We start from the raw sequence: 24,464 nt of genomic DNA, 5'->3' as shown, positions 1-24,464 counted from the left end.
ATGGTGGTGGGATTGGTGTTGAATGTAATCAACATATTGAATGTAGTCAATTATTGTGAACAACTTTATAAAAATAAAAATTTTGAAAAATGAGGGGCTGGAGAGATAGCACAGCGGGTAGGGAGTTTGCTTCGCACGCGGCCAACCCAGGTTTGATTCCCAGCATCCCATATGGTCCCCTGAGCACCGGCAGGAGTAACTCCTGAGTGCAGAGCCAGGAGTAACCCCTGTGCATCGTCGGGTGTGACCCAAAAAAAGCAAAAAAAAATTTTTTTGAAAAATGAAAAAAAAACCCGTCAGCATAATCTGCTTTTAAAGAGATATGGCTATAACTCATGGATCCCTTAAAACTCAGAAGTCAAGAGAGAGATTGATTATCCCAGAAAGATCTATGGAGGGTTTTGCCAACTTTGTCTTCAATGTATCTTATGGTTTCTGGTCTGATATTGAGGTCTTTAATCCATTTTGATCTTACCTTTGTACATGGTGTTAGGCAGAATTCTGAGCCCATTTTTTTGCATGTAGCCGTCCAGTGATGCCAGCACAATTTGTTAAAGAGGCTTTCCTTACTCCACTTCACATTTCTTGCACCTTTATCAAAGATTAGATGATCATATGATTGGGGGGTGATGTCAGTGTATTCAACTCTGTTCCATTGGTCTGCAGTTCTGCCTTTGTTCCAGTACCATGCTGTTTTGATTATTACCGCTTTGTAGTAAAGTTTGAAGTTCGGGAGGTTGATTCCTCCCATTTTCTTTTTCCCAAGAATTGCTTTAGCTATTCGTGGGGGTTTATTATTCCATATAAATTTCAGGAGTGTTTTCTCCATTTCTTTGAAGAATGTCATGGGTATCCTTATAGGGATTGCACTGAATTTGTACAGTGCTTTCGGTAGTATTGCCATTTTGACAATGTTAAGTCTTCCGACCCATGAGCAGGGGATGTCTTTCCATTTCCTCATGTCCTCTTTTATTTCCTGAAGTAGCGTTTTGTAGTTTTCTTTGTACAGGTCCTTTACTTCCTTAGTTAAGCTGATTCCTAGGTACTTGATTTTCTGGGGCACAATTGTGAACGGGATTGTTTTTTTCATGATGCTTTCTTCTCTCTCACTGTTTGCATATAGGAAAGCCATGGACTTTTGTGTATTGATTTTATAACCTGCAACTTTACTATACAAGTCTATTGTTTCTAGGAGTTTTTTGGTGGAGGTTATTGGGTTCTCTAAGTATAGTATCATATCATCTGCGAATAGTGAGAGCTTTATTTCTTCCTTTCCTACCTGAATGCCCTTAATGTCTTTTTCTTGCCTAATTGCTATTGCAAGTACTTCCAGTACTATATTGAACAGCAGTGGAGAGAGTGGGCATCCTTGTCTCGTCCCTGATCTTAGAGGGAAGGCTCTCAGTTTTTCCCCATTGAGGATGATGCTTGCTGTAGGTACCTCCAAAGAAACAGTTACCAAGGTACAAAGACAGTCTACAGAATGGGAAAGAATATTCGCCGAATACACATCTGACAAGGGGTTGATATCAAGGATATACAAAATACTGGTAGAACTCCACAAGAAGAAAACATCCAACCCCATCAAAAAATGGGGCAATGAAATGAACAGAAACTTTCTCAAAGAAGAAATCCGAATGGCAAAAAAGCACATGAGAAAATGCTCTACATCATTAATCATCAGGGAGATGCAGATCAAAACCACAATGAGATATCATCTCACACCTCAGAGACTGGCCCACATTCAAAAGAACAAAAGCAACCGTTGCTGGCGCGGATGTGGCGAGAAAGGGACACTCCTTCACTGTTGGTGGGAATGTCCACTGGTTCAGCCCTTCTGGAAAACAGTATGGACGTTCCTCAAAAAATTAGAAATTGAGCTCCCATTTGACCCAGCGATACCACTCCTGGGAATATATCCCAGAGAGGCAAAAACGTGTAGCCGAAGGGACATCTGCACTTGTTTGTTCATTGCAGCACTCTTTACAGTAGCCAGAAACTGGAAGAGACCTGAGTGCCCAAGAACAGATGACTGGTTAAAGAAACTTTGGTACATCTACACAATGGAGTACTATGTGGCTCTTAAAAGAGATGAAATCACGAACTTTACATACAAGTGGTACAATATGGAAAGTATCATGCTAAGCGAAATGAGTCAGAAAGAGAGGGATAGACATAGAAAGATAGCATTCATCTGGGGGATATAAAATAATAAAATATGAGATTAATACCCACAACACCAGGAGAATTACTCCATAACTTAGAGGCCAGCTGGGTATTCTAGGGGAAAGGACAATTCAGATGGAGAGGGGAACGCCAAGTGGAGGGTGTTTGGAGGATCCTCCCAGGAGGGGAGATGCAGGTTGAAAGTAGACTGGACTGAACATGTTCGCCACTCAATGCCTCTTTGGCTGATCACAGCGCCCAGGAGGAGAGAGAGAACAGGGGGGAATGCCCTGCCACAGTGGCAGGGGGGGATGGGGGGATGGGAGGATGGGGGGGAGGGATATTATCCTGGTGGTGGAAAATGGGCACTGGTGGAGGGATGGGTATTTGATCGTGGTATGACCGAGATCCAAGCACAAAATTTGTAAATCTATAACTGTACCTCATGTTGTTTCACTAATAAAAAATAAAAAAAATAAAAAAAATAAAAAAATAAAAAAATAAAAAAAAAAAAAATAACATTAAAAAAAAAAAAAAAAAAAAAAAAAAAAAAAAAAAAAAGATCTATGGAGGAATTGCCTAAGAAGAAACATTTACAGTGGATCCAAAGTGGTTGGGGGTGTTGTATCAACAAAGACATTACTGGAATGGAATAAAAGGAACAGAGCAAGGAGAATCATTAATCAGAGCTTTTAAAGTGCTTTCAAATTTTTATAGGGAGAAAATAGGCTGATAGAATTCAGCTGCAAAGACGGGCTATAAACTGCAAGAAAGAGAAAGGAAGACGATGGGGTCGGGGCAGGGATGCGGGTGCAGAGAGCAGGATTGTTATAAAGATTAATCCCAGGTCTCAAAACCTAAGGGGGCGTGAGTCACTCTTTTCATTTCATTTTCTTAATTTCTAAACGAGTAAGTGTGACTTTTTTTTTCTTTTTTGGGTCACACCCGGTGGTGCACAGGGGTTACTCCTGGCTTTGTACTCAGGAATTACTCTGGTGGTGCTCAGGAGACCATATGGGATGCTGGGAATCGAATCTGGGTGGGCCGCATGCGAGGCAAATGCCCTACCGCTGTACTATCGCTCCAGTCCCATAAATCTATAACTTTATGTTGTCCCTCAACCAGTAGTTGGGACAGATCACTTACTACCTGGGTGTGTGTGTGTATGTGTGTGTGTGTGAGATTAGGATGTATTCCCGTTTCCCACCACTCCCAGCAGTGTTTGACCAACCATTTGGTGACTGAGAGTTCCCCAAAGGAAGTGGTGCTCGGGAACCTCTGGGACCACACTGGCAGTGCTTGGGAGGCCTCCAGGGTGACGCCTGGTTATATCAGGGGACCATGTGACATCAGAGACCAAACAGGGTCCAATGCATGCAAAGCTCTAAACCCCTATGCGACTGGCCTGCTGGGCCCTACACGCTTATTTCTCACCAGTCATCTAAGTTCCACAGCTTCATCAAGAGAGAGGAATTTAGCCCCATGATTGATCATCCTAGAGTCACAGATACCCAATCTGACGATTAGATATGGATTGTGATTTGTTTTCGCTTTGGGGGTTGGACCTGGCAGCTCGGGGATCAATTCTCACGGTGCCTGTGGGATCATATGCAGGGCTGGGAATGAAATCAGGGCTGGCCACGTGCAAGCGCCTTATGCCCTGCACTATCTTTCTGGCCCAGATACGGGATTTTTGAGGTGATAAAGTTTAAGTAAAATATGAATTTGAGTTGACTAGATAATGGGTTGTGTTCTGCATGTGGGGTGAAGAAGACTCTTTTGGAGGTAGGCTGAACAATGATTCCACGAAGATGTTACCAGGGATGTGACAGTGGTAGAATACCTGCCTTGCAGGCTGCAATCTGGATCGTGGTGGTACTGCTGTTGTGGTATTAGGTATACTGATCCCCAGATACTGTGGCATAACAAAGGGAAGCTGAGGAAATATCCAGAACTTGTGAGTATACCACTTCATAAAGGATTTTTAAAATCAGAGAACTTGAAATGTAGAGTTGATCCAGGTGGCACCAATGTAAACACAGGGTCCTAATATTCTGCAGAGGCAGATTGATCTAGAAGTGATGGCTGGGACAGATCAGAGATGGACTGGTACTTGGAGATGCTATGCTGATCTTGAAGATGGAGTCTGGTACCACACACCAAAGAATGGCCATGACCTTGAGGAACTGCAAAAGAGACAGATTCTCTCCTATGCCTCTGGAGCAAGCTGAGACCAGCTGGTACTTGATATCAAGTATCAAGTATTTACTGAGATATTCCCAGTAGAACTATTTCACATCTCTGACTTCAGATAGTTTGTTTTAAGCCTCAAAGTTTGCAATAATTTATTATATCAGCATTGGGAAACCAATACCAGGTCACACTGAGCTTTGGTGTAAACAGACAAAGAGGCTAAATACAAAAGGCTAGAGCGATAACACAGTGGGTAGGGCGTTTGCCTTGTACGCGGCTGACCCGGGTTTGATTCCCAGCATCCCATATGGTCCCCTGAGCACCGCCAGGAGTAATTCCTGAGTGCAAAGCCAGGAGATAACCCCTGTGCATTGCCAGGTGTGACCCCCCCCAAAAAAACCAAAGACATGAAACAAAGACGGGACTGGAGAGACAAGCACAGGCGTTAAGGAACATACTTTGTACATAACTGATCTGGCACCGCATTTGGTCCCCCCAAACATTGCCAGGAGTGATCCCTGAGCTCAGAGCCAGGAATAAGTTATGAGAAACACCCATCTGCCCAAATCCCCAAACTAAAACAACATAAGAAAGAAAAGGATGGAGCCAGTAGGTGGCAGAACAGAAAGAGGCAGAAATAGGGAGTGGTTCAGTAGGCAAGATTGGAGAAGAGCTCCACAAACTCTTGATCTGCTAAGTTGGGAGACCTTCTTTCTAGTCATGTTGGCCCCCAGAGGCTGGGCTCAAAGGTTGGAGACACTGGGAGGACAGTTTGAGCTAGGGAGGGGCTTTAATTGTGTGCGTGTGGGGGACCCTCATTTATTGCTGTTGGGAATATCACCTGGCTCAACCCTTTCGGAAAACAAAACGGACATTTCTTAAAACAAAACAAAACCCAAAAGCCCAGCTAAGTTTTCATATAATAAACAATTCCACTTCTTGACATCTACCTCAAAAACTCTATTCAGAAAAGGCTTATGTGCTCCTATGTCCCTTGCCATACTATTCGCCTGAGCTGAAATCTGGAACAACCCCAGTGTCCATCTGGTACTTGATATCAAGTTAAAGAGACTCCGGTAAAAACACAGAATGAAATTGCTACTGCGCTGTAAGAGAAGATGAAGGCATGCAATTTGCTGCTCTATGGATGGATCTGGAGAGTATTATTCTGAAGTCAGTTAGAGAGACAGATACAGAATGATCTCACCCGTATGTGGGCTATAAAACAGAAAGGCAATAACAAATAACTCAAAGCAACAGAATCTGTTAACTGGTCTACAGAACTGAACTTACAGGGTAAAGTTGTTGGGTTGTGGTGGGCGGAATGTTGAAACAATGAGGGAGGGAAAGTGACACTAGTGGGAGGTGTGGTGTTGGAATGTTGTATGAAACCTTATTATGGACAGTATTTTTTGTTTTTTTTTTTTTTGCTTTTTGGGTCACACCTGTGATGTATAGGGGTCACTCCTGCCTCATGCACTCAGGAATTATTCCTGGCTGTGCTTGGGGGACCATATGGGATTCTGGGAATTGAATCTGGGTCAGCTGCATGCAAGGCAAAAGCCCTAACTGCTGTGCTATCGCTCCAGCCCCTTATGGACAGTATTGTAAATTACAGTGACTAAAGTAAAAGAAATTTTATGGGCATCTTTAACAGGGCTGCTTGAAAAGTGTCCACTCAAACTGGGGTGTGCCTAATGGATGAAAATGCTAAGCCAGTTTTAGCAACCTCTTCACCACTGCATGCATACTATGTAATCCTTCCATGTTTGATGGATGAGATTTTAGGCATTCCCGGGATCTTCAGAGTGCAAGAAACACCAGGAAGTGTTAAAAATGCAGAGTCTAGGGGCTGGAGTGATAGTATAGCAGGTAGGGTGTTTGCCTTGAATGCTGCCGACCTGGGTTTGATTCCCAGCATCCCATAGGGTCCCCTAAGCACCGCCAGGAGTAATTCCTGAGTGCAGAGCCAGGAGTAACCCCTGTGCATCGTTGGGTGCGACCCAAAAAGAAAAAAAAAAGCAGAGTCTGAATCAATCAGAGTGAGACCAGGTGATGCTAAAATTCCTGGTCTGAAGTCACTTTGTGTGAGGCGGTTCCAGTGAACCCCTCAAATTTGGAGTAGCCAGACACACCCAGGAGTTGTGAAAACAAATTGTTGGCAGGCCACACCACAACCTGAATGAACAACTTGAAGTGGGGGCTGAAAATCTGCATTTTCAAGTTTCTGAGAATGACACCATCAGGATCAGAGGCTGAGAAACACTGCTCTGGAGCTGATCTACGCACTGAGTTGGGGGCGGGGGGGAGAAGTTGGAAAAGGAGGGGTGCTGGGGGTCCTGTGGGGAGCGGAGGGAGGTGGGTACACTGGGAATGGGCATAGTTTTGGCATTGCGTGCATGAGAAACTGTCATTAATGGTGCTACAGGGGGTATGGTGCCGCCAGCAGATCAATCTGTACCGTGAGACGAGTGCATCAGCAGCCTGATGGCGCCTTCAGACTTCCAGATACCCCAAAATTGCTGCTGTGCCTTTGGCCAGACCCCAAAAACTTGGGACAAAGTTTACCAAGAAAGTAAACGGCCAAAAGTTAGGTATGTGGGAGACACACCCACAAACCACCTCCAGCTAAGCTATATAATTGGAGGCATGGCCTCTCTGGTTCCTGATTGAACTGCTTAACGGCCATGATCCCAGAGACTCAGAAACAAATCTTGAAACCCAGCGACTATTGGCAGAAATGTGTCCGGTCCCTGCAGTAGGTTACCGGTGCTGGGCCAACCCAGGTGGGAATAGGTTTCGTGCCTTGGCCTGTTCCCCCTGGCGGCCTGGTGACCACCATCCTCCAGAGGCCACTGGACAGTCAGGTTTGGGCCCGCAGTGATGAGACACGCAGGGCCTCATGGGATGAAGGTGTAGCCGGTCCTGTCCTCCCCACCCCAACGAGACCCTAAGTCATCACTCACGAATGGCCTCTTTGGCTCCTGATCAAGCTGCTTGACAGCCATGATCCCAGAGACTCAGAAACAAATCTCGAAAACCCAGCGGCTTTTGGCAGAAATGCGTCCGGACCCCACAGTACATTACTGTCGCCAGGCCACCCCAGGGAGGAAAGGGTGTTGTCACTCCACCAGCTCCCCCTTGGTGGCTTGGTGGCCGTCATCCTCCAGAGGCCACTGGACAGTCAGGCTTGGGTCCGCAGTGACGAAACTTGTTGGGCCTCATGGGAAGGGGGTGGAGCCAGGCCTGTCCTCCTCACCCCAATGAGACCCCAAGTCATCGCCCATGAACGGCCTCTCTGGCTCCTGATCAAGCTGCTTAACGGCCTTGATCCCAGAGACTCAGAAACATCTCAAAACCCAGCCGCTTTTGGCAGAAATGCGTCCAGACCCCGCAGTAGGTTACTGTCGCTGGGCCACCCCAGGGGGGAAAGGGTGTTGTCCCTCTGCCTGCTTCCCCTTGGTGGCTCATGTCCTCCTGAGGCCATTGGACAGTCAGGTCTGGGCCCGCAGTGATGAATCTTGTTGGGCCTCACAGGATGGGGGTGGAGCCGGTCCTGGTCTCCCGGTCCCAACGAGACCCCAAGTCATCGCACACCAACGGCCTCTTTGGCTCCTGATCAAGCTGCTCAATGGCCATGATCCCAGAGACTCAGGAGCAAATCTCGAAACCCAGTGGCTTTTGGCAGAAATCCCTCCAGATTTAAGTGTTAAAATTTCAGAATTTCGAAATCACATGGCCCTACTGCAGCCATGCAACATCATATGTTATTCATAACCAGCAATAGAACACAAATTGTCTACTATTGCCTTTTCAGCAGATCTGAGTGTTGGGGTAAAATCTCAAATAATAATGGTGGGTCTGGTGTCAAAATACTGAATGTGATCAAAGTAGAGAGAGAGAGTATTGTGGAAATCATCTGCCCCACAGGTAGGGGGAGAGTGTGGGATAGGGGTATATTGGGGTTGTTGGGGGTGGAGAATGGGCACTGGTGAAGGTATGGGTGTTTCATTGTATGACCGAGACTTAGACCCGAAAGCTTTGTAACTGCTCTCATGGTGATTCAATAAATAAAATTATAAAAAATGAAAAAAAAAAAGTAAGGTGGAGTGCATGCACAATTCAATCAGCTAATCAGTGGCTGAATAAATAGCAGTACTCCTACATTAAAAAAAAAAAAACAGTGCTGCAAATCACAGAACTCCAATCAGTAATACAGAGAGAAGGAAAGGAAGACAGACAGACAGACAGACAGACTCTTATCTGTGACTTATTCTTTCTGGAATTTCTGTCATGTCCACATTGCTGAAATTTGGGCTCCTTGATTTACTGCCTTTTCATTGCTCCCGGAATCAGTTAGGAGGGGGTTCTTCATTCTGGAGATTCTTGAAGTTGCTGCTGATTTTCATCAATAAAATGCAAATTCCAGAGGCCAGAGAGACAGCTCAGGGGTTAAGAGGCTTGCCTCGTATGGGGCCTCCCCCAGTCCTACTGCTGCATCATGTGACCCCCAGATACTGCTAGAAGCAAGCCCTGAACACAAAGGAAGGGGAGGTGACCCCCAAGCATGAGCAGTGTGTTCCATCCCGCCTCGCTCAGCTCCCAGGAAATCTCAGGCATTCTTCTGAGGATCTTATGAGCAGGTTGCTTAGAAGAGATTCATGTGCCTCAGCCTGACCGTGACTCATTATGACATCCCTCCACCCCCCTTCCTGTAGCTTGGGGCAGGCACCCTGTGGCAGAGCTGCCTGAGGCTTTTGCCTCAGGGTTTGTTCATAGTTTCTTGAAATGGAGGCACCTTGGACCACCAGTGTAGGAAGTGCACCTGGCACCTGGCATCGTGGCTAGCTTTATCACCAAATGACCCCCTTCCCTCATGAGTACCCCTGGACCTCTGGTTCAGCCCTCTGCCCGGGATGCCGTGTCAGGGTGCCCAGAGGTCCTGGAGAGGGTGGGTTAAGGAGACCCTGGAGGAAGGGAAGGATTTGCCCTGCGCACCAGGCCCCAGCAGAGCTCCAATGCGAGGCTAACGGTCACTGGGAAGTCCCGTGCCCAATGCCCGGCTGAGAGAAAATCCACTTCATGGGGCTGGAGCGATAGCACAGTGGGTAGGGCGTTTGCCTTGCACATGGCCGACCCGGGTTGGATTCCCAGCATCCCATATGGTCCCCCGCGCACCGCCAGGAATAATTCCTGAGTGCAGAGCCAGGAGGAACCCTTGTGCATCACCAAATGTGACCCCAAAAAGAAAAAAAAAATCCGCTTTCTCCTCCGCATCTCGACTCTTGCCACCTTTACATGCGTTCTCCACTTCCTGGCGGCCCCTACTGCTGAGAGACCCCTGGACCGCCCCCACCTCCAACTGAGGCCGACAAGGCTGGGCAGGAAACGTGCAACAGCCTCTTCTTGGGTCACTTTATTTGGGAGTGGGCAGGGGGGAGGCCTAGATCTGCTGCGCCTGCAACAGTGCTCGCACCTGGCCGATCTGCCAGTCGACGCTGGAGCGCGCTGTGCCTCCCAGGGCCGTGTACTGCTCCACGCTGTGCCCGTAGTCCCACACGTGGCTCACGTCACCTGCGAACAGGGGGCTGGGGGCAAAGGAGGATCACAGGTCAGAAGGGTTGGGACACCCTGGCCCCCAGCAGCCCGGAGCAGCGGAGGCAGCAGCAGGGGCGGGGGCAGCCGTACCTGATGGTCTGCAGTTCCTGCAGCGACAGCTTGTTGAGGGGGACCCCCTTGGTCTCAGCCATGAACACAGCTTTCCCAGAGGCCTCGTGGGCCTGGCGGAACGGCATCTGGACACCGACGGAGAGAGCCAGACTGACATCAGCTTGTTTGTCCCAGGCCCTCCCTGACCATCCCCAACCCACTCAGGGCTGGGGGGGGGGGGGGGCATCTCACCTCCTCCCTCTCCCCCTGGCCACCTCACACTTACCCCTTTGCGGACCAGATAGTAGGCAAGGTCAGTGGCCAGCATGTCGGGGCTAAGGGCCTTCGCCATGTTCTCCCGGTGGATCTGGGAGATGCAGCCAGGCCAGGTGTGAGTCGGGGACCCTCAGGCCCGCGGTCCCATGCCCCAATCAGCAGGTGCCCATCGTGGCCAGACCTGCTTTTCCTCACCCTATTTTGCTCTCTGCTCGAGCCAGTTTCTCCATGAATTTCCCAGTGTGGAGCGCATGACTGGGCTAATCATTACGTTTGCAGGGTCAGAATTGACTACACATCCAAGCGGCAAGGCTTTACCACCAGAAACTCTGCTTCACTGAATCTGCAGAGGGGCCTAGGATTGCATTGCTCATTTATTTATTTATGTGGTTGGTTGGTTGGGGTTTTTTTGGGGGGAGAGGAGAAAGAGGGGCACATCAGACTGTGCTCTGGGCTGTGCTCAGGAATCCATATGGGATGCTGGTGATTAAACCAGGTTTTGTCGCATGCAAAGCGAGAGCCCTGCTCATACTATGGCTCCGGCCTCCACCGCCACACCAAACCGGGCAGACAGTTCCAAGGGCTAGTGCACAGACTCTGTCTGAAGGAGCCGGGCTAGATCCCAGCACTGCATGGTCCTCCACGTGCCACTGGGAGAGATCCCTACCCACATGGCTAGGAGGAGCCCCTGTGTACCACCAGATTTGCGCCCCCTCCCCGACAAAATCAAAAAGAGGGGAGGTAGTGGGCAAGCTGGGGTTGGTACACAAGTTCATTATACATTATCGCAATAACTGTGTACTGAAATTTCCCATAATCGTGATAAGACAGGACTGTTGATAGGACCCCAAAGTCTAACCCACTTCCTTCCGGCTTATGTTTTGGCCCTTCACTGCTCAGGGGCAGACACAGGCACAGACCACCCCCCCCACCCCCACCCCAGGAGGCCTGGGAAGGAGAAGCATGTCTTGCCTGCAGTGAAGAGATGACACCAGTGGCCACCTGCAGGACGGCGCTCATGGTGTCCGACACTTCAAACACGGCTTCCTTGTCCTCCTGGAAGGGGGGCAGCCAGGTTGAGAGCCCCGAAGCCCCTCCCCCCGCCTTCCTCTAGGCGCACCCCGTGTTCCCCCCACCTCGCCCTGCAGAGAGGAGATGGCTCTTGGGCGCAGAATGGTGGGAGGCAACTCTGGGGTCTCCCAGACGCCAGAGCTCATGAGGTACATGCAGGTGGGGCCCTCACCTGGCGCCCCCCAGCCTCACACCTGTAAGTCCTTGTTGTAAGTGCTCGGAAGTCCCTTGAGTGTCATCAGGAGCCCGGCACACTGAGGAAAGAGTTGGGGTCAGGGCTGGCTCCTAGAGCCATTCTTTTTTTTTCTTTTTTGGCTTTTTGGGTTACACCTGGCGATGCTCAGGGGTTCCTCCTGGCTCTGTTCTCAGGAATTACTCCTGGTGGTGCTCTGGGGACCATATAGAATGCTGGGAATCGAACCTGGGTCGGCCGCATGCAAGGCCTACCTGCTGTGCTATCACTCCAGCCTCCCTGGAGCCATTCTTGACTGTTTCCGGGGCCCTCAGCTCCCCCAACCCCATTCCGAGCCCTGCTCACCCGCCCAAACATGCGCCCGGCCTTGCTCCGGATCAGCTCCAGGCTGTCGGGATTTTTCTTCTGGGGCATCAGGCTGCTTCCGGTGCTGGGGACAGAGGCGGTGGGCTGAAGGGGCTGTGGGGGGTGTGGCGGGAGGAGAGGTTGGTGTCGGTGGGCTGGAGGGGGGTGTGGGCGGCGGGCCTTACCTGTAGGCGTCGGAGAGCTGCACGAAGCTGAACTCCTTGGTGCCGTAGAGGATGAGATCCTCGGCCACCCTGCTCAGGTGAACCCCGCACAGTGATGCCCAGAAGAGGAACTCGGCTGGAGGCAAGGAAGAAGACGCTCAGGCTCACCCCACAGGGCTGGGGGGACCGAGGCCAGCAGGCAGGGGCTGCCCCCAGGACTCACCCACAAAGTCTCGCTCACTGGTGGCGTCCATGCTGTTCAGAGTCATGGCTCCAAAATTCAGCTCTGGACAGGGACAGAGTGGACAGGGCTGGGCCAGAGAGCAAGGAGGGGGGTCTCACCCAGCACCTCCCTGGGGGACCCCTTTCAGGGAGGAGACGAGGGTGGGGTCCCCAGAAGGAAGCAGGGGGCCACCCCCATGGCAGCTCTCCCCTGTTCTGACCTCAGCCTCCAGGGGTAAGAAAGGAAGGAACTGCAGCCCCAGGAGGTGCAGGACGTGGTGGGGACTGAGGGGGATCCCCAGGAGGGGGCAGGGCGCCTCACCCGTTCGGAGCAGCTCCCGGTCCACTCCCAGAGGATTGCCTGCAATGGCCCCGCTGCGGGGACAGGGGACTCAGTGCCCAGGCGCGGGACCCCAGTACCCCCGTCTTTGTGAGGAAGGGAAGGGGGGCTCGGGTACTTGCTAGCTCAGTTGCCCCCATCTCGTGCCCAACCGGGAGGAACCCTGGGCAGGTAACCCCATGTCCTTCCTGCTTCTCCTCCTTGGAGGCTCCCTAAGACAGTGCTCACCTCCCCAGGGGCAGGACGTTGACACGCTTCCGCACTTGCAGCAGCCGCTCCAGGTCCCGGGTCAGCGCCACGGTGTGGCTATGGGAGGGGGTGCAAGGGTCAGCGGCCCGGCCAGCCCCCGCCCCCCGCAGAGCCCCCGCCTGGCACCCCACCAGGTGCTCCCGCCTCACCTCAGGATCCAGTGGCTCCAGCGGATGGGCTGGGCCCTCTGCAGGTGTGTGTAGCCCGGGAAGAGCACGTCCCGCTCCCTGCAGGGGAAGGTGGGGCGGGGGAGGCGCTCTGGGTTCGCGCAGGCTATGGGGGGCCAAGCCCGAGATCGTGGGGACCAACACACGGTTGGGAGGACACCGGATGTCGGGGAGCCAAATCCAAGAACTGGCCAGGGCTGGGCCAGGACCAGGATGGGGTCACATCCTCAGGGGAGGGGGTCCACGCACAGGGGCAGGAGAAGGAGGAGGTGCATGGGGGTGTTGGGGGGCAGCTCGCTAAAACCACAGAATAGAGGGAGGCATGTCAGCAGGGCAGGCAGAGGCAGTATGCCGGGACCACGGGTCATTTTTTTTCTTTTTGGATCACACCCGGCGATGCACAGGGGTTACTCCTGGCTCTGTACTCAGGAATTACTCCTGGCAGCACTCAGGGGACCATATGGGTTGCTGGCAATTGAACCCGGGTCAGTCACGTACGTGCAAGGCAAATGCCCTACCCGCTGTGCTATCGCTCCAGCCCCAGACCATGGGTCATTTTTTTAGGTGCCACCACTGGCGGTGCTGGGAGCCGGGGCTTAGGGAATGTCAGGGATCTAACTCGGGCCCTGAGTACCTCTTGAACCCTGGATGCTCAGTTTTTGTCTTTACTGAGGTAGAATTCATTTGTTCCCAATTCACCCACTAAAGGTTTGTGCCTGAATGTCCAACCACCAAAAGCCGGAGAACATTTTATCACACCCCAAAGAAAACTACTCATTGGCAGTCACTTCCTGCACCCCGCCTCCAGGCTTTGGTTCTTCTGCCTTTGCTCATCTGCAGAGTGGGGCCCAAGGAAAAGGAGGTGAACCCCCTCTTGGCAAGGGATCGGAGAGACTGAGGGGTGACTCGTCGGCTTTCCTTGGGCTCGAGGAGAGAGTGCCTGCTCAGAGAGGCACTGTTGGGCGCACACAGGCTGCTGCTGCAGAAACACACCAGCTCTGTCTGCTCCCGGCAGGACTCATGCGATGCCCTGGCACCGGGCACTGCCCACCCACCCCGCCTTCAGGGTCTGAGACCCAGCTTGTCTCTGCGCTGTGTCCCCCTGACTTACGCCTCTGCCCGGTCCACCATGCACTTGATGAGGTCCCGGAGGAGGGCGGCGAGCTTGGAGCAGTCCTGACGCATCCACAGCCGGAGGTCTGTGACCACCTACAGGGAGGAGGTGGCGCTGAGGGAGCAGACGGGGTCCCGGACCGCTGCTAGGCCCCAACTCTGCCCCTGGGGCCTCCCAGGTTAGACAGCAAGGGCAGGGCAAGCAGCACCTGGTCGTTCCGGCTCCGGCCAGTGTGCAGCTTCCCCGCGGTATCGCCGATGAGCTCCTGGCATGGAGGAGAGGCAGGGGTCAGGTCAGCCCAGACAGGGGTGCCCTGTGCCCCAACTCCGCCTAGCACCCTCCATTCCCCAGGGACCCTGGCCCCGGGAGCCTCTGCCATCCTGCTCCCGCATCCCGCCGGTGATGATGAAGCGAACAGAACAATGGGATTTAGGCTCAGAAGGGCTCAGGGCAGGCTCAGCGTCCCCTTGGCTTTGGGCAGGCGGTGGTGGCTTTTACCTTCAGACGCCGCTCATTGGCTGTATGGATGTCCTCATCGTTGGGGTTGAGTTTGAAGGTGCCCTGGGCCCACTCCTCAGCCACCTGAAGTAGAAGGCTATGGGGGTCAGGGGCAAGCAGGAGCTTCCAGGACCCGCCCGCCCACTGGCCATCCCTGCATGGGCGCTGCATCCTGGGACAATGCTGGAGGCTCTGCGAGGGAGCCTGCACGCCTCTTCCCCAGAGAGTGCCTCCAGCCCCGCACTGCCCCAAGCCACTGGAGGATGAAGAGAGGCAGAAGCAGCAAATGCACCTCGGGAAGGGTCTGTGCACGCCAAAGGGAACTGTCAGGCTTAGGACAGCTCTGTAGCCTGTGCTCAGGGATCTGGTAGGAGGGGGCCAGAGGGAGGGGCCCAGGGTGGCCTGGGGCCTCGGCAGTACCTTGTCGAGGCCTTGGTGAATCCGGTCCATCTCGGCCTTGGTGAGCAGCCCTGCCTTCTCCAGGCCCCGGCTGTAGGCCTTGCTGCCCTGCACGTCCACCTCCCATAGGTTTCGGTCGTAGGCAATGGACGCGTTGAACCTCTCCATGATGGGGTCCACGGCACCCACAAACCGGCCACCCCATAGCTTCCCACTCTGGCCAGGAGAGCAAGAGTAATTAATTTATCCTCCCCTCCCCCAGAAGAGCAGCTTTACAAGGCTCGGAGGTAGGGGTGGGGCAGGGATGGGGGTGGGCTATCAAGTCTGATAGGGCAGACAAGGAGAAGCTCAGAGAGGGTCATGCATTTGCCCAAAGTCATTCAGGGACTGAGCGTCGGAATGGGGCGAGGCCCTAAAGTTAGGGTTCTTGGGGCTGGAGAGACGGCACAGCAGGTAGGGCATTTTCTGTGTATGCAGATGAGCCGGATTCGAACCCCAGCGGGAGTAATGTGAGGAGTGATGGCCCCACCAGGAATGATCCCTAAGCACAGGGCCAGGAATAAGCCCCATGCATCACGGGGTATGACCCCAAAACAAACCAAAAAAAAAATCCGGTTCTTCCCATCATGCACTGGGGAGATAGAGGCAGTGCAGGAGCCCCCCCGGACCACAGTCGGTATTCTAGGACCTTCCCTGCTGCTGACCAGTGAGATGTGAGGCACAATACCAGGCCACAGTCTCAGGATCAAACTTCGAACCTTTTTGGAGCGGGGAGAGGTTGGGCCACACTTGGTGTTTTGGGGCTACTCCTGGGTTTGGGCTCAGGAGTGTCCGGTGGTGCTGGGGGGCCCATCTGAGGTGCCAGGCATTGAACAGGATTTGGCTGTGGAAGGCAAGTGTCTCACCTCCTGTAGCATCGCTCTGGGCCAACTCTTACCTTTGGAGAGGTTGGTTATCCCCCCAACACACCTTTTGTCACTATCTTTCTAGGAGTTTACTAGATGACCCTTTCTTCTGCCCCACAGAGGGCAGGAGCAGAGGCAAGCCTGTTTTGGAATTTGGGACTGGGGCGAACTGGACCACACGTGGTGGTGTTCAGGGCTTCCTCTGGGCTCTGTGTTCAGGGGTCACTCCTGGTGGGGCCTGGGAGACCACAGGAGTGGTCTCTATTTTGAGACCACTGGGGTCAGTTGCATGTAAGGCAGTGCCTTAACCACTGTACTATCTCTCTGGCCCCTATTATTTTCTTTTTATTTTTTGCTTTTTTTGGGGGGGTCACACCCAGCGTTGCACTGGGCTCTGCACTCAGGCATTACTCCTGGCGGTGCTCAGGGGACCATATGGGATGCTGGGAATCAAACCCGGGTTGGCCACGTGCAAGACAAACACCCTACCTGCTGTGCTATTGCTCCAGCCCCTATATATTTTTTTTAATTTAAAAAAGAAATCTGGGTTATACCTAATAGGGTTTGGGATTATTTTCAGCACAGTGCTCAGGGGGACCATTTAGTGCCACAGACTGAACTAGGGTTACAGCATCTCCAGACTCTGTGTGTGTGTGTGGTGGGGGTGGGGGGGATGTGGGGGCAGTGATGGTAATCAAACAGAATCTCTATTTTGAAAGAGGGCAGAGGCCAGAGCCCGGGGCAGGTGGGGGAGGGGGGTGGACAAGCAGGGGAAACAGTCCAAGTGCCCTGAGTGCCAAGGACTGGGAGGAGAGGGTGCAGGGTGGAGGCACACATGACACTTCACTGGCACTGAGGGTAACTAGCCTTCTTCCACTCCTTGCAATGGTTGGACCTCTGTGAGCCACCTACTGTGGGCATCTGACCATCTCTGAGGGTGACAGCTACACCAGGGATAAGACAGCATCTATTTGCTAAGAGCTGTTGTGAGCGGTCAACTGGCTAAGGGCACGCGGGGCACAGTGGCGGGCACTCAGTGAATCCTGGTTATTCCCCAGGGAGGGGTTTGGGCTTCTGGTGGCCAAGGAGTGCTCGAGCTCCAGTCTGGCTGCAGTGCCCCTGGTTCCAGGCTACAGCTGACCCCTCGGTGCCCAAGAGCCATGGCTGCCAACAGGCTGGTCTGCAGAGGCAGTGTCCACCCTGCCTTTCAGCACCTGGACCTGCTGCCCTGCCAGGCCTCACTCTCCAGCAAAGCACCCTGTGGGCCCGTTCCTGACTGCTGGACCCAAAGAGTGAGCGCTAGCCAGTCACTGGGAGTTCGGCCAGGGCCGGGCACCACCCCCAGCAGGCCCTGGACTCCTACCTTGGATGTAATAACAACTACTTAATAAGCGCCAAACCAGTTAGTGCCAGCACGACCTGACCAAGCAGAGGTCAGCAGTGGTCTCTCCAAGGTAGCCCACCCACCAGTGGGGTCACATCTCACTCTCCTGTAAACTTAAAAGGACCCCCAGGAGGTTTTTCATTGTGAGGCAGGCACAGAGGAGAAGGGAGACCCAGTGTGGGGCGAGTCACTGCCCCAAGCTGGGACAGAGTTGGGGGCTAAATGATCCCGTGTCATAGGCAAGATCCAGGAGTGATCCTAGAGCGAAAAACACTGGTCGAGGCTGGGCTGAACGAGCAGGAGCCAGTTCCGAACGCAAGAGGGCAGTGTGGGTGCTGTCACAGACAGTCTCACTTAGCAGAACAGTCCCCGAGCACCTGTAAGGGTTAGCATTCCACCCGGCCATTCCACCGTCCTGGGAGGTGGGCGCTGCTGGCTTGACTTCACAAAGGGAGGTCACGGGGCTGCTTTAGAAACCAAGTCTATTTGACTCCAAAGTCCAGATCCTGCCCCCAGCCCTACTCCACCAGCCAGGAACTAGCAGGCCGACTGGCTCTCATTCCATTCGCTCAGATGAGCCAGAAGAGGCCCAGAGAGAGGAAGCAACTGGTCAGCCAGTGAGGCTACAAGGGGTTGGAACCCAAACCTCCTGCTTCCAGGGCCTGGGTTCCTGTCACTGGCATGAAGCAAACAGTTCCTTGTACCTGGGGGATCACAGCAATGAGCAATTCATCCTTGAGTTGTTTTTTTTTTTTTCCCACTTTTTGGGCCATACCCGGCGATGCTCAGGGGTTACTCCTGGTTCTGCACTCAGGAATTACTCCTGGCAGTGCTTGGGGGACCACATGCGATAGAAACCCAGGTCGGCTGTGTGCAAGGCAAACGCCCTATCCGCTGTACTATCCCTCTGGCCCCCTCATCCTTTAGTATTAACAGAGAGGCAGATGCCGATTAGGACCCCCATTTGCCAAACCAACTGAGGCTCAAGGAAAGAAAATGAACCCTGAGACCCCTTGGCCCCCCGAGGTCAGTAAGCGTCCGGAGTGTGGAGGCTGGAAACGAGCCAGCCACAGGGCACAGTCCCCCTGGCCCCTGCCTCGTCCACACAGTCACGTGCAAGTGCGGCCACACGGGGGCCACCCAGCAGGGGTCGGAGCTGATGGGGGATGATGGTGGGAGAAAGGATGGAATGGGAAGGGAGCTGAGTAAGTGATGAGAATCTTTCCCACCCAGGGGCACACCGGGCCTCGCCGCGGGACCACCGCAGAAGCCGGGCGCGAGGTGGGCGGGTAGGGAGCAGAGAGTAAGGGCAGAGCAAACGGGAAGCACCTATCCCGGCGGATCTGGGGGTGCCGGCGGGGGCAGCTGGCCGGAGGACGGGCAGGCCGGCCGTGCCCGGCTACTGCCCGGACGGCGGCGCAGCGGACCGGCGCCCCCCACCCCGTGCTCTTACCTCCGATGCCATCTTGGGCGGTTCCTCCGCGTGCGGGAGTCTAGGTCCTCCGCGTCTGGAAGGCAAGACAGACTATGGAGCTCCGGGCGGGGCCGCCGCGGCCCGTGCAAGGAGGAGCGCAGGCCCCGGGAAGGCGGCCCGGGACCCCCGCCCGCGCGCCCGAGGCCGCGCACTCACCTCGGCTGCTCGCGCCGTCGGAGCGGCCCGCGGCCAGCCCGGCTTTTCTGGCCCCCGTTGCGTCAGCGGCTCCCGGCCTGGCCCCGCCTCCCGGCCGCGGCCGCACCAATCCCGGGCGGCGCCTCCGGGTGGGCGTTGCCTCCGCCGCCCAATCCGGGATGTAGGCGGGGCCGGGCCCCGTGGACTGGGTGAGGGGCAGCGAGGGCGGTGTCGGAGCTGGGGCGCTCCGGGTAAGCGCCCTTGCACGCCGCATCCCGGGCTCTAGGACCCCTGCTGGGCCAAGAGTTGCGAAGACCACCCCCCCACCACCACCACCACCATCAGGGTGACCGGCCCAACGAACTGGGTAATGGCCTGCGCGCTCACGCAGTCATTCAACCAACAGACCAGGCGTCCTGTGGGCTGAGTTAGACGTGACGTCCAGAGTTGGACAGAGTTAGACATGACGTCCAAAGTTAGACATGACACACAGTTCTGAGCGAATGCTGGAGAAATAGCTCAAAGAACGGAGCGCATGTTTTCGCCGTGTGGGAGGCCTAGGATTGGTCCCTGATCGTGGGGGGAGACCCCCAATAGCAGAGGCGGGAATAGCACCTCCCCCTACGTCAGCACCGTGGGTGTAGCCTAAAATCGAACAAAAAATCTGAGAAGGAAAGAAACCAGCAAAAGGAATTGTATCTGCCTCAAGAAGCGCAACGAAGGGGCTAGAGCAATAGTACAGCAGTAGGGCGTTTGCCTTGCACGCGGCGACCTGGGTTCGAGCCCCAGCATCTGTATAGTCCCCAGAGCACCGCCAGGAATAATTCCTGAGTGCAGAGCCAGAAGTAATCCCTGTGCATTGCCGGGTGTGGCCTAAAAAGCAAAAGAAGAAGTAGAAGAAGAGCAACAAAAGCCCGATGGAGGTGTGTGGTGAAGCACAGAGGCCTCCTCTCAAGAGTGATTAATTAATTATCTAACCAAAAAAATAAAAATAAAAAGGTGAGTTGATATCTGTGTACTGGGTGCCCAGCCTTGAACTTCTGTGCAGGAAGGGATCCTGGTGAGGCTTGAGTGGAGGGAAGATGAGATCTTCCCCTGAGCGGGTCTGCGAAGATGAGAGAGTGTATCTGAGAAGAGGCATAGAACATTCTAGGCAGAGAACATTCTGGGCAGAGGAGCAGCCTGGCCCAAGGCCAGTGGGGGTTCAGAAAGTGAATGCCCTGCGTTGCAAACAGGAAATCAGCAGATTTCCTCCTTTGACAGGGAGTCTCAGGGGCCCCTGGGATGGTTGAGAGGGAGGTGGGGGCAAGATTGTGAAGGACTTTGAATGTCAAGGGAGCAAGCTTGGTCTTTGGTCCAGTAGGCGAGAGCCAACAGAGTTTAAAGCCATTGAATTTTATTGGTTGTTTTTTTTGTTTTGTTTTGTTTTGTTTTGTTTTTTGCCCTTCTTTTGAAGAACATTGCTCTGGCAGCAATGTTGAGAACAGAGAGGAGGGAAGAAGATACCAATGAGTGGAATGTCTGGTGCTTGAAGGTTTTTAACCCCTACTCAGATGTGTTATTATTTGTAAAACCCAGGATGCATCAGTTTTTCCAAATATTCTCTTCTGTGCCTAGCATGGCCTTCCTTCCTTGTTTGACATGTAAACCCATCAGAATTTCCATTAAACCATCAGCATTCTAGCTAAATGTCAGTTGGACCTACTTCTGGTGATTCAGGTCTTAACTCTGGGCTCCAGTAGAAACCTGAGCCCAGAAACATCAGCCTTTCCTTGAATCTGGAGTGCTGAAGTTGAAACTTCTGGATCCTCTCTCCACCCAGCCACCAGCTCCTTGGATAAGAGACATAATAGTAATACAAATTCTCTTAATCTTTTTAAGCCCCTGCCCTCTCCTAACTTCTTCCCTAGAGCCCCAGAATTGATCTGCATGCAGCCACTGGCTAGTCTGAAAAACTTCTAACACCAGTCATGAGTCATGTGGTCCAGAGAACAGAATGTTGTAGAAAGTCCCTGGCAGAACGCTGTAGAAAGTCTCTGAGACCCGAGATCTGTCCTGGGACTGTAGGTATAGAAGTTATTAGTACTCTACCAACAAGAGGTCACATTTCTGAATATCCAGTAGCACATAGAAGTCAATTTCACAAAAGAATTGAGGTTGGGGGCTGGAGCGATAATAGAGCGGGTAGGGTGTTTGCCTTGCATGCGGCTGATCCAGGTTTGATTCCCAGCATCCCATAGGGTTCCCCGAGCACCTCCCAGAGTAATTTCTGAGTACATGATCCAGGAGTAACCTCTGTGCATCGCCAGGTATGACCCAAAGAGGGAAAAAAAGAAAAGAATTGGAAAGGGAGTTGGACGGGTGTCTGAGAGCAGAGCTGACATCACAATACCTAAATACCTACCAGGATAACTTACCAGGTGCCCTCTTCCGTGCTCAGCCCTTCACCTGATTCATTTCATCTTCACCACGGTTCTGTTGACAGATGAAGAAACTGAAGATGCAAGCATTAGGGGTTAGGAAGGACAGCCTGGCTGTCAGCATTTCAGCACGTCAGAAAAGAGACTGGAGGCTGGAGCGATAGTACAACAGGTAGGGCAGTTGCCTTGCACACGGGGTTCGATTCCCAGCATCCCATATGGTTCCTTGAGCACCGCCAGGAGTAATTCCTGAGTGCAGAGCCAGGAGTAACCCCTGGGCATCGCTGGGTGTGACCCCCCCCCGAAAAGAAAAGAAAAGAAAAGAAAAGAAAAGAGACCATTACTCCAGGTCTGCCTGCAGCAAGTGGCAGGCCTGGTGCTGGTGTCTGGAGTCCACTGCAGGAGAATTGGACAAGGGAACAGGAGAAAGACAAGAAGCAGCAGTTGCAGGGCTAAAGCTCAGAGAATAGCATGAGGACACGGAGCACCTGCTTTGCTGGCGTATAGTCATAAGTCCAATCCCTGCTTCTGTATGCACCCAGGGGGATGTGACTTCCCTGGCAAGCAGAATAACTTCAAGAGGTGGGGGCAGAGAGGTGGCTCAAAGTAGCAAATGGTTTATATTCAGGAACCCTAGTTCTGTGTCCAGCCCTGTGTGATCTCTGAGTACTGAATCAGGAGCTAGGAATGGTCCCCAAGCACTGCTGGGAGAAATTATTTTTGTATCAAAACCAAGGCTGCACAAATGAAAAATCACCAAGAGGAGCTTTCCCATAGGAATAGCTCAAACTCCCTGATTGCAGCTGATTGGGCTATCAGGCAGGCCATGCCCCAGAGTATGGAACCATATCCCTGTAAAAACACACACCTAGGGATTGGGAGAAACAGTACAGGGGTTATAGCACCTGCCTTGCACAGAGCCAACCTAGATTTGAATCCCATCACCACATATAGTTCCCTGAGCATTGCCAGAACTAAGCCCAAGGGACTGGAGCGATAGCACAGCGGGTAGGACGTTTGCCTTGCACGTGGCCAACCCGGGTTTGATTCCCAGCATCCCATATGGTCCCCTGAGTACCACCAGGAGTAATTCCTGAGTGCAGAGCCAGGAGTAACCCCTGTGCATCGCCTGGTGTGAACCCTCCCCAAAATGAAGTAAGCCCTGATGTGCCCCCCCAAGCAATGCATAAAATAAAAATAAAACACCTACCTAGACCAGGGGGAGAATTCAAAGGTCTATGCACACTTTGCATGCCCAAAGTCTGGATCTCATCCTCCACACTGCGTCTTGAGCACTGCAGACTTGACCCCAAAACTGAAAGGAAGACAGAATGTGAAAAGCATCAACAAATGAAAATAACACACAAACACCCCCTGCTACCTACCTTCTCAAGCCTGGTAATTGTCCCCTCTGACACCTGCACACACTTGGAGTGGACTCTAATCTACAGGCTTCTTAAACTTTCCCATTCAGGACTTCTTTCCTGCCCTATAAATTCTCAGATAACCTCAGAAATACAGGTGTAGAAAATAGGTATACAAATCAAACTTTCATTGATGATATATTATAAAGAATTATATTTGAAAGAGTTTCCATGACCCCTATGAGGTCATGAGCCACAGTTTAAGAAATTAAGCTTTATGGGGCTGAGTGATAGTACAGTGGGTAGCATGCTTGCCTTGCACACAGCCGGCTTGGGTTCGATTCCCAGCATCCCATATGGTCCCCTGAACACCGCCAGGAGTAATTCCTGAGCACATGAGCCAGAAGTAACTCCTGGGCTTGCCGGGTGTCACCCAAAAAACAAAACAACAACAACAAAAACCCAGACTGGCTCTGTGGAAGGCCAGCCAAGCCAGGCATCTCCTGTTGATTGGCTGAGCTGGAGAAGCCCTTATAGGTGATTTTATTTATTTATTTATTTATTTATTTATTTATTTAGGGTTTGGAGCCACACGCAATGATATCCAGGGCTTACTCCTGGCCCATTTTTTTTAAGTAAGACCTATTTTAAGTATTTCTGGCTCGTGCCTCAGAAATTACTCCTGGCAGTGCTCAGGGGACCATTTGGGATGCTGAGAATCGAACCTGGGTCAGCCTGGTGCAAGACAAACCTCTACCTGCTATGCTATCGCTCCAGCCCCTACAGAGCCAGTCTGGATCCAGAGATGACCAGACCCCAACCTGAAGCCTCAGCCCCATCTGGCTCCAGAGGGACTCTAGCTGCTGGCCTGCCTTACAACTTCCCAGCAGCTTCTTCAGCCCAACCAGTTAACAGAGACCCAAAGGAGAGCAGATGGGTGGAGCTCAGATGAATTTAGTCTGTCACTTTAAATTTTGCCCCTGGAACAGCTAGCCAATCAGAATAGATATGGGAGGGTAGGGGTGATGTGGTAGATATGGTAGCAGACCAAAGGATGTCCTCAGCCCTAGCTCCCTCTGTTCTACTCTCTTCCTCTTCTTTCTCTTCACCCTCTCTCTGACCCTCTCTCTCTCTTCTCAGACCTGCAGATTCAGATGGGGCTACATACCCTGACAGATGATTGTACATAGACAGGCCTCCTAGGCCCAGACAGGGACAGAATACAGGCCGGGCACAGATGCCAGGAAAGCTCAGGTCCAGTCAGGGTTTAGATGTTCAGAGAGTGATAAGGTGCTGTGCACAGCATCTGCATGCATATGGGTGGCCAGAGACTAGGATAGCCGGGACAGAATGACAGAACTTCTGGGGTTACCCTGGGAGGACAGAGCACAGGGATCTTGCCCACATGCTTCTGGCCTTGGCTGGAGATTGAGGAGAGCACACACAGGACAGAGAACCATGCAGGGCCAGGACCTGGCTCTCATGGGAGGCGAGTAGATTGTGTGAGATGAGACAGGGAGTCATGCATGGGACAGGGCAGTGTCAAGAACAGGACCAGTGGTGTTATTTATGGGTAAAGGAGAGGCCTGGACATCTGGGGTGGAACCCAGACCCTTCTACTATATCTGTACCATAAACTAACTTAAAATTTAGTGCAAGTATATTATATTTATGCACTAAGTATGAATCCTGTTAACTTGGGGTGTATGTGTGTGTTGTGTTCCAGGTCTTTTCCT

General features: G+C 52.6%; 1 protein-coding gene across 1 annotated transcript; it reads right to left on the bottom strand.

Moving 5' to 3' along the window:
- Positions 1 to 9,760: 9,760 nt before the first annotated feature.
- ASL (argininosuccinate lyase) lies at positions 9,761 to 19,045 on the bottom strand. The gene is made up of 17 exons (XM_056137681.1): positions 18,966 to 19,045; positions 18,789 to 18,843; positions 15,068 to 15,262; positions 14,648 to 14,731; positions 14,358 to 14,414; positions 14,147 to 14,244; positions 13,018 to 13,095; positions 12,848 to 12,925; positions 12,602 to 12,654; positions 12,281 to 12,343; positions 12,079 to 12,193; positions 11,894 to 11,978; positions 11,550 to 11,609; positions 11,257 to 11,340; positions 10,295 to 10,375; positions 10,048 to 10,154; positions 9,761 to 9,947 (listed from the first exon to the last, which is right to left on the bottom strand). The coding sequence occupies exons 2-17, from the start codon at positions 18,798 to 18,800 to the stop codon at positions 9,803 to 9,805; spliced, it is 1,395 nt and encodes a 464-aa protein (XP_055993656.1). The 5' UTR covers positions 18,801 to 18,843; positions 18,966 to 19,045; the 3' UTR covers positions 9,761 to 9,802.
- Positions 19,046 to 24,464: the final 5,419 nt, after the last annotated feature.

Source organism: Sorex fumeus, unplaced genomic scaffold (assembly GCF_029834395.1).
Source record: "Sorex fumeus unplaced genomic scaffold, SorFum_2.1 ptg000126l, whole genome shotgun sequence".
Taxonomy (NCBI): Eukaryota; Metazoa; Chordata; class Mammalia; order Eulipotyphla; family Soricidae; genus Sorex; species Sorex fumeus.
This window is presented reverse-complemented; position numbering and strand designations above follow the sequence as displayed.

What these genes read in the sequence shown, in the direction of transcription:
- ASL (XM_056137681.1), bottom strand. An exon ending in TTCACCAAGGCCTCGACAAG is followed by an intron (nt 14,732 to 15,067) that starts GTACTGCCGAGG and finishes CTTCTACTTCAG; the next exon opens with GTGGCTGAGGAGTGGGCCCA. An exon ending in CTTACAACAAGGACTTACAG is followed by an intron (nt 11,341 to 11,549) that starts GTGTGAGGCTGG and finishes CCCCCCTTCCAG; the next exon opens with GAGGACAAGGAAGCCGTGTT.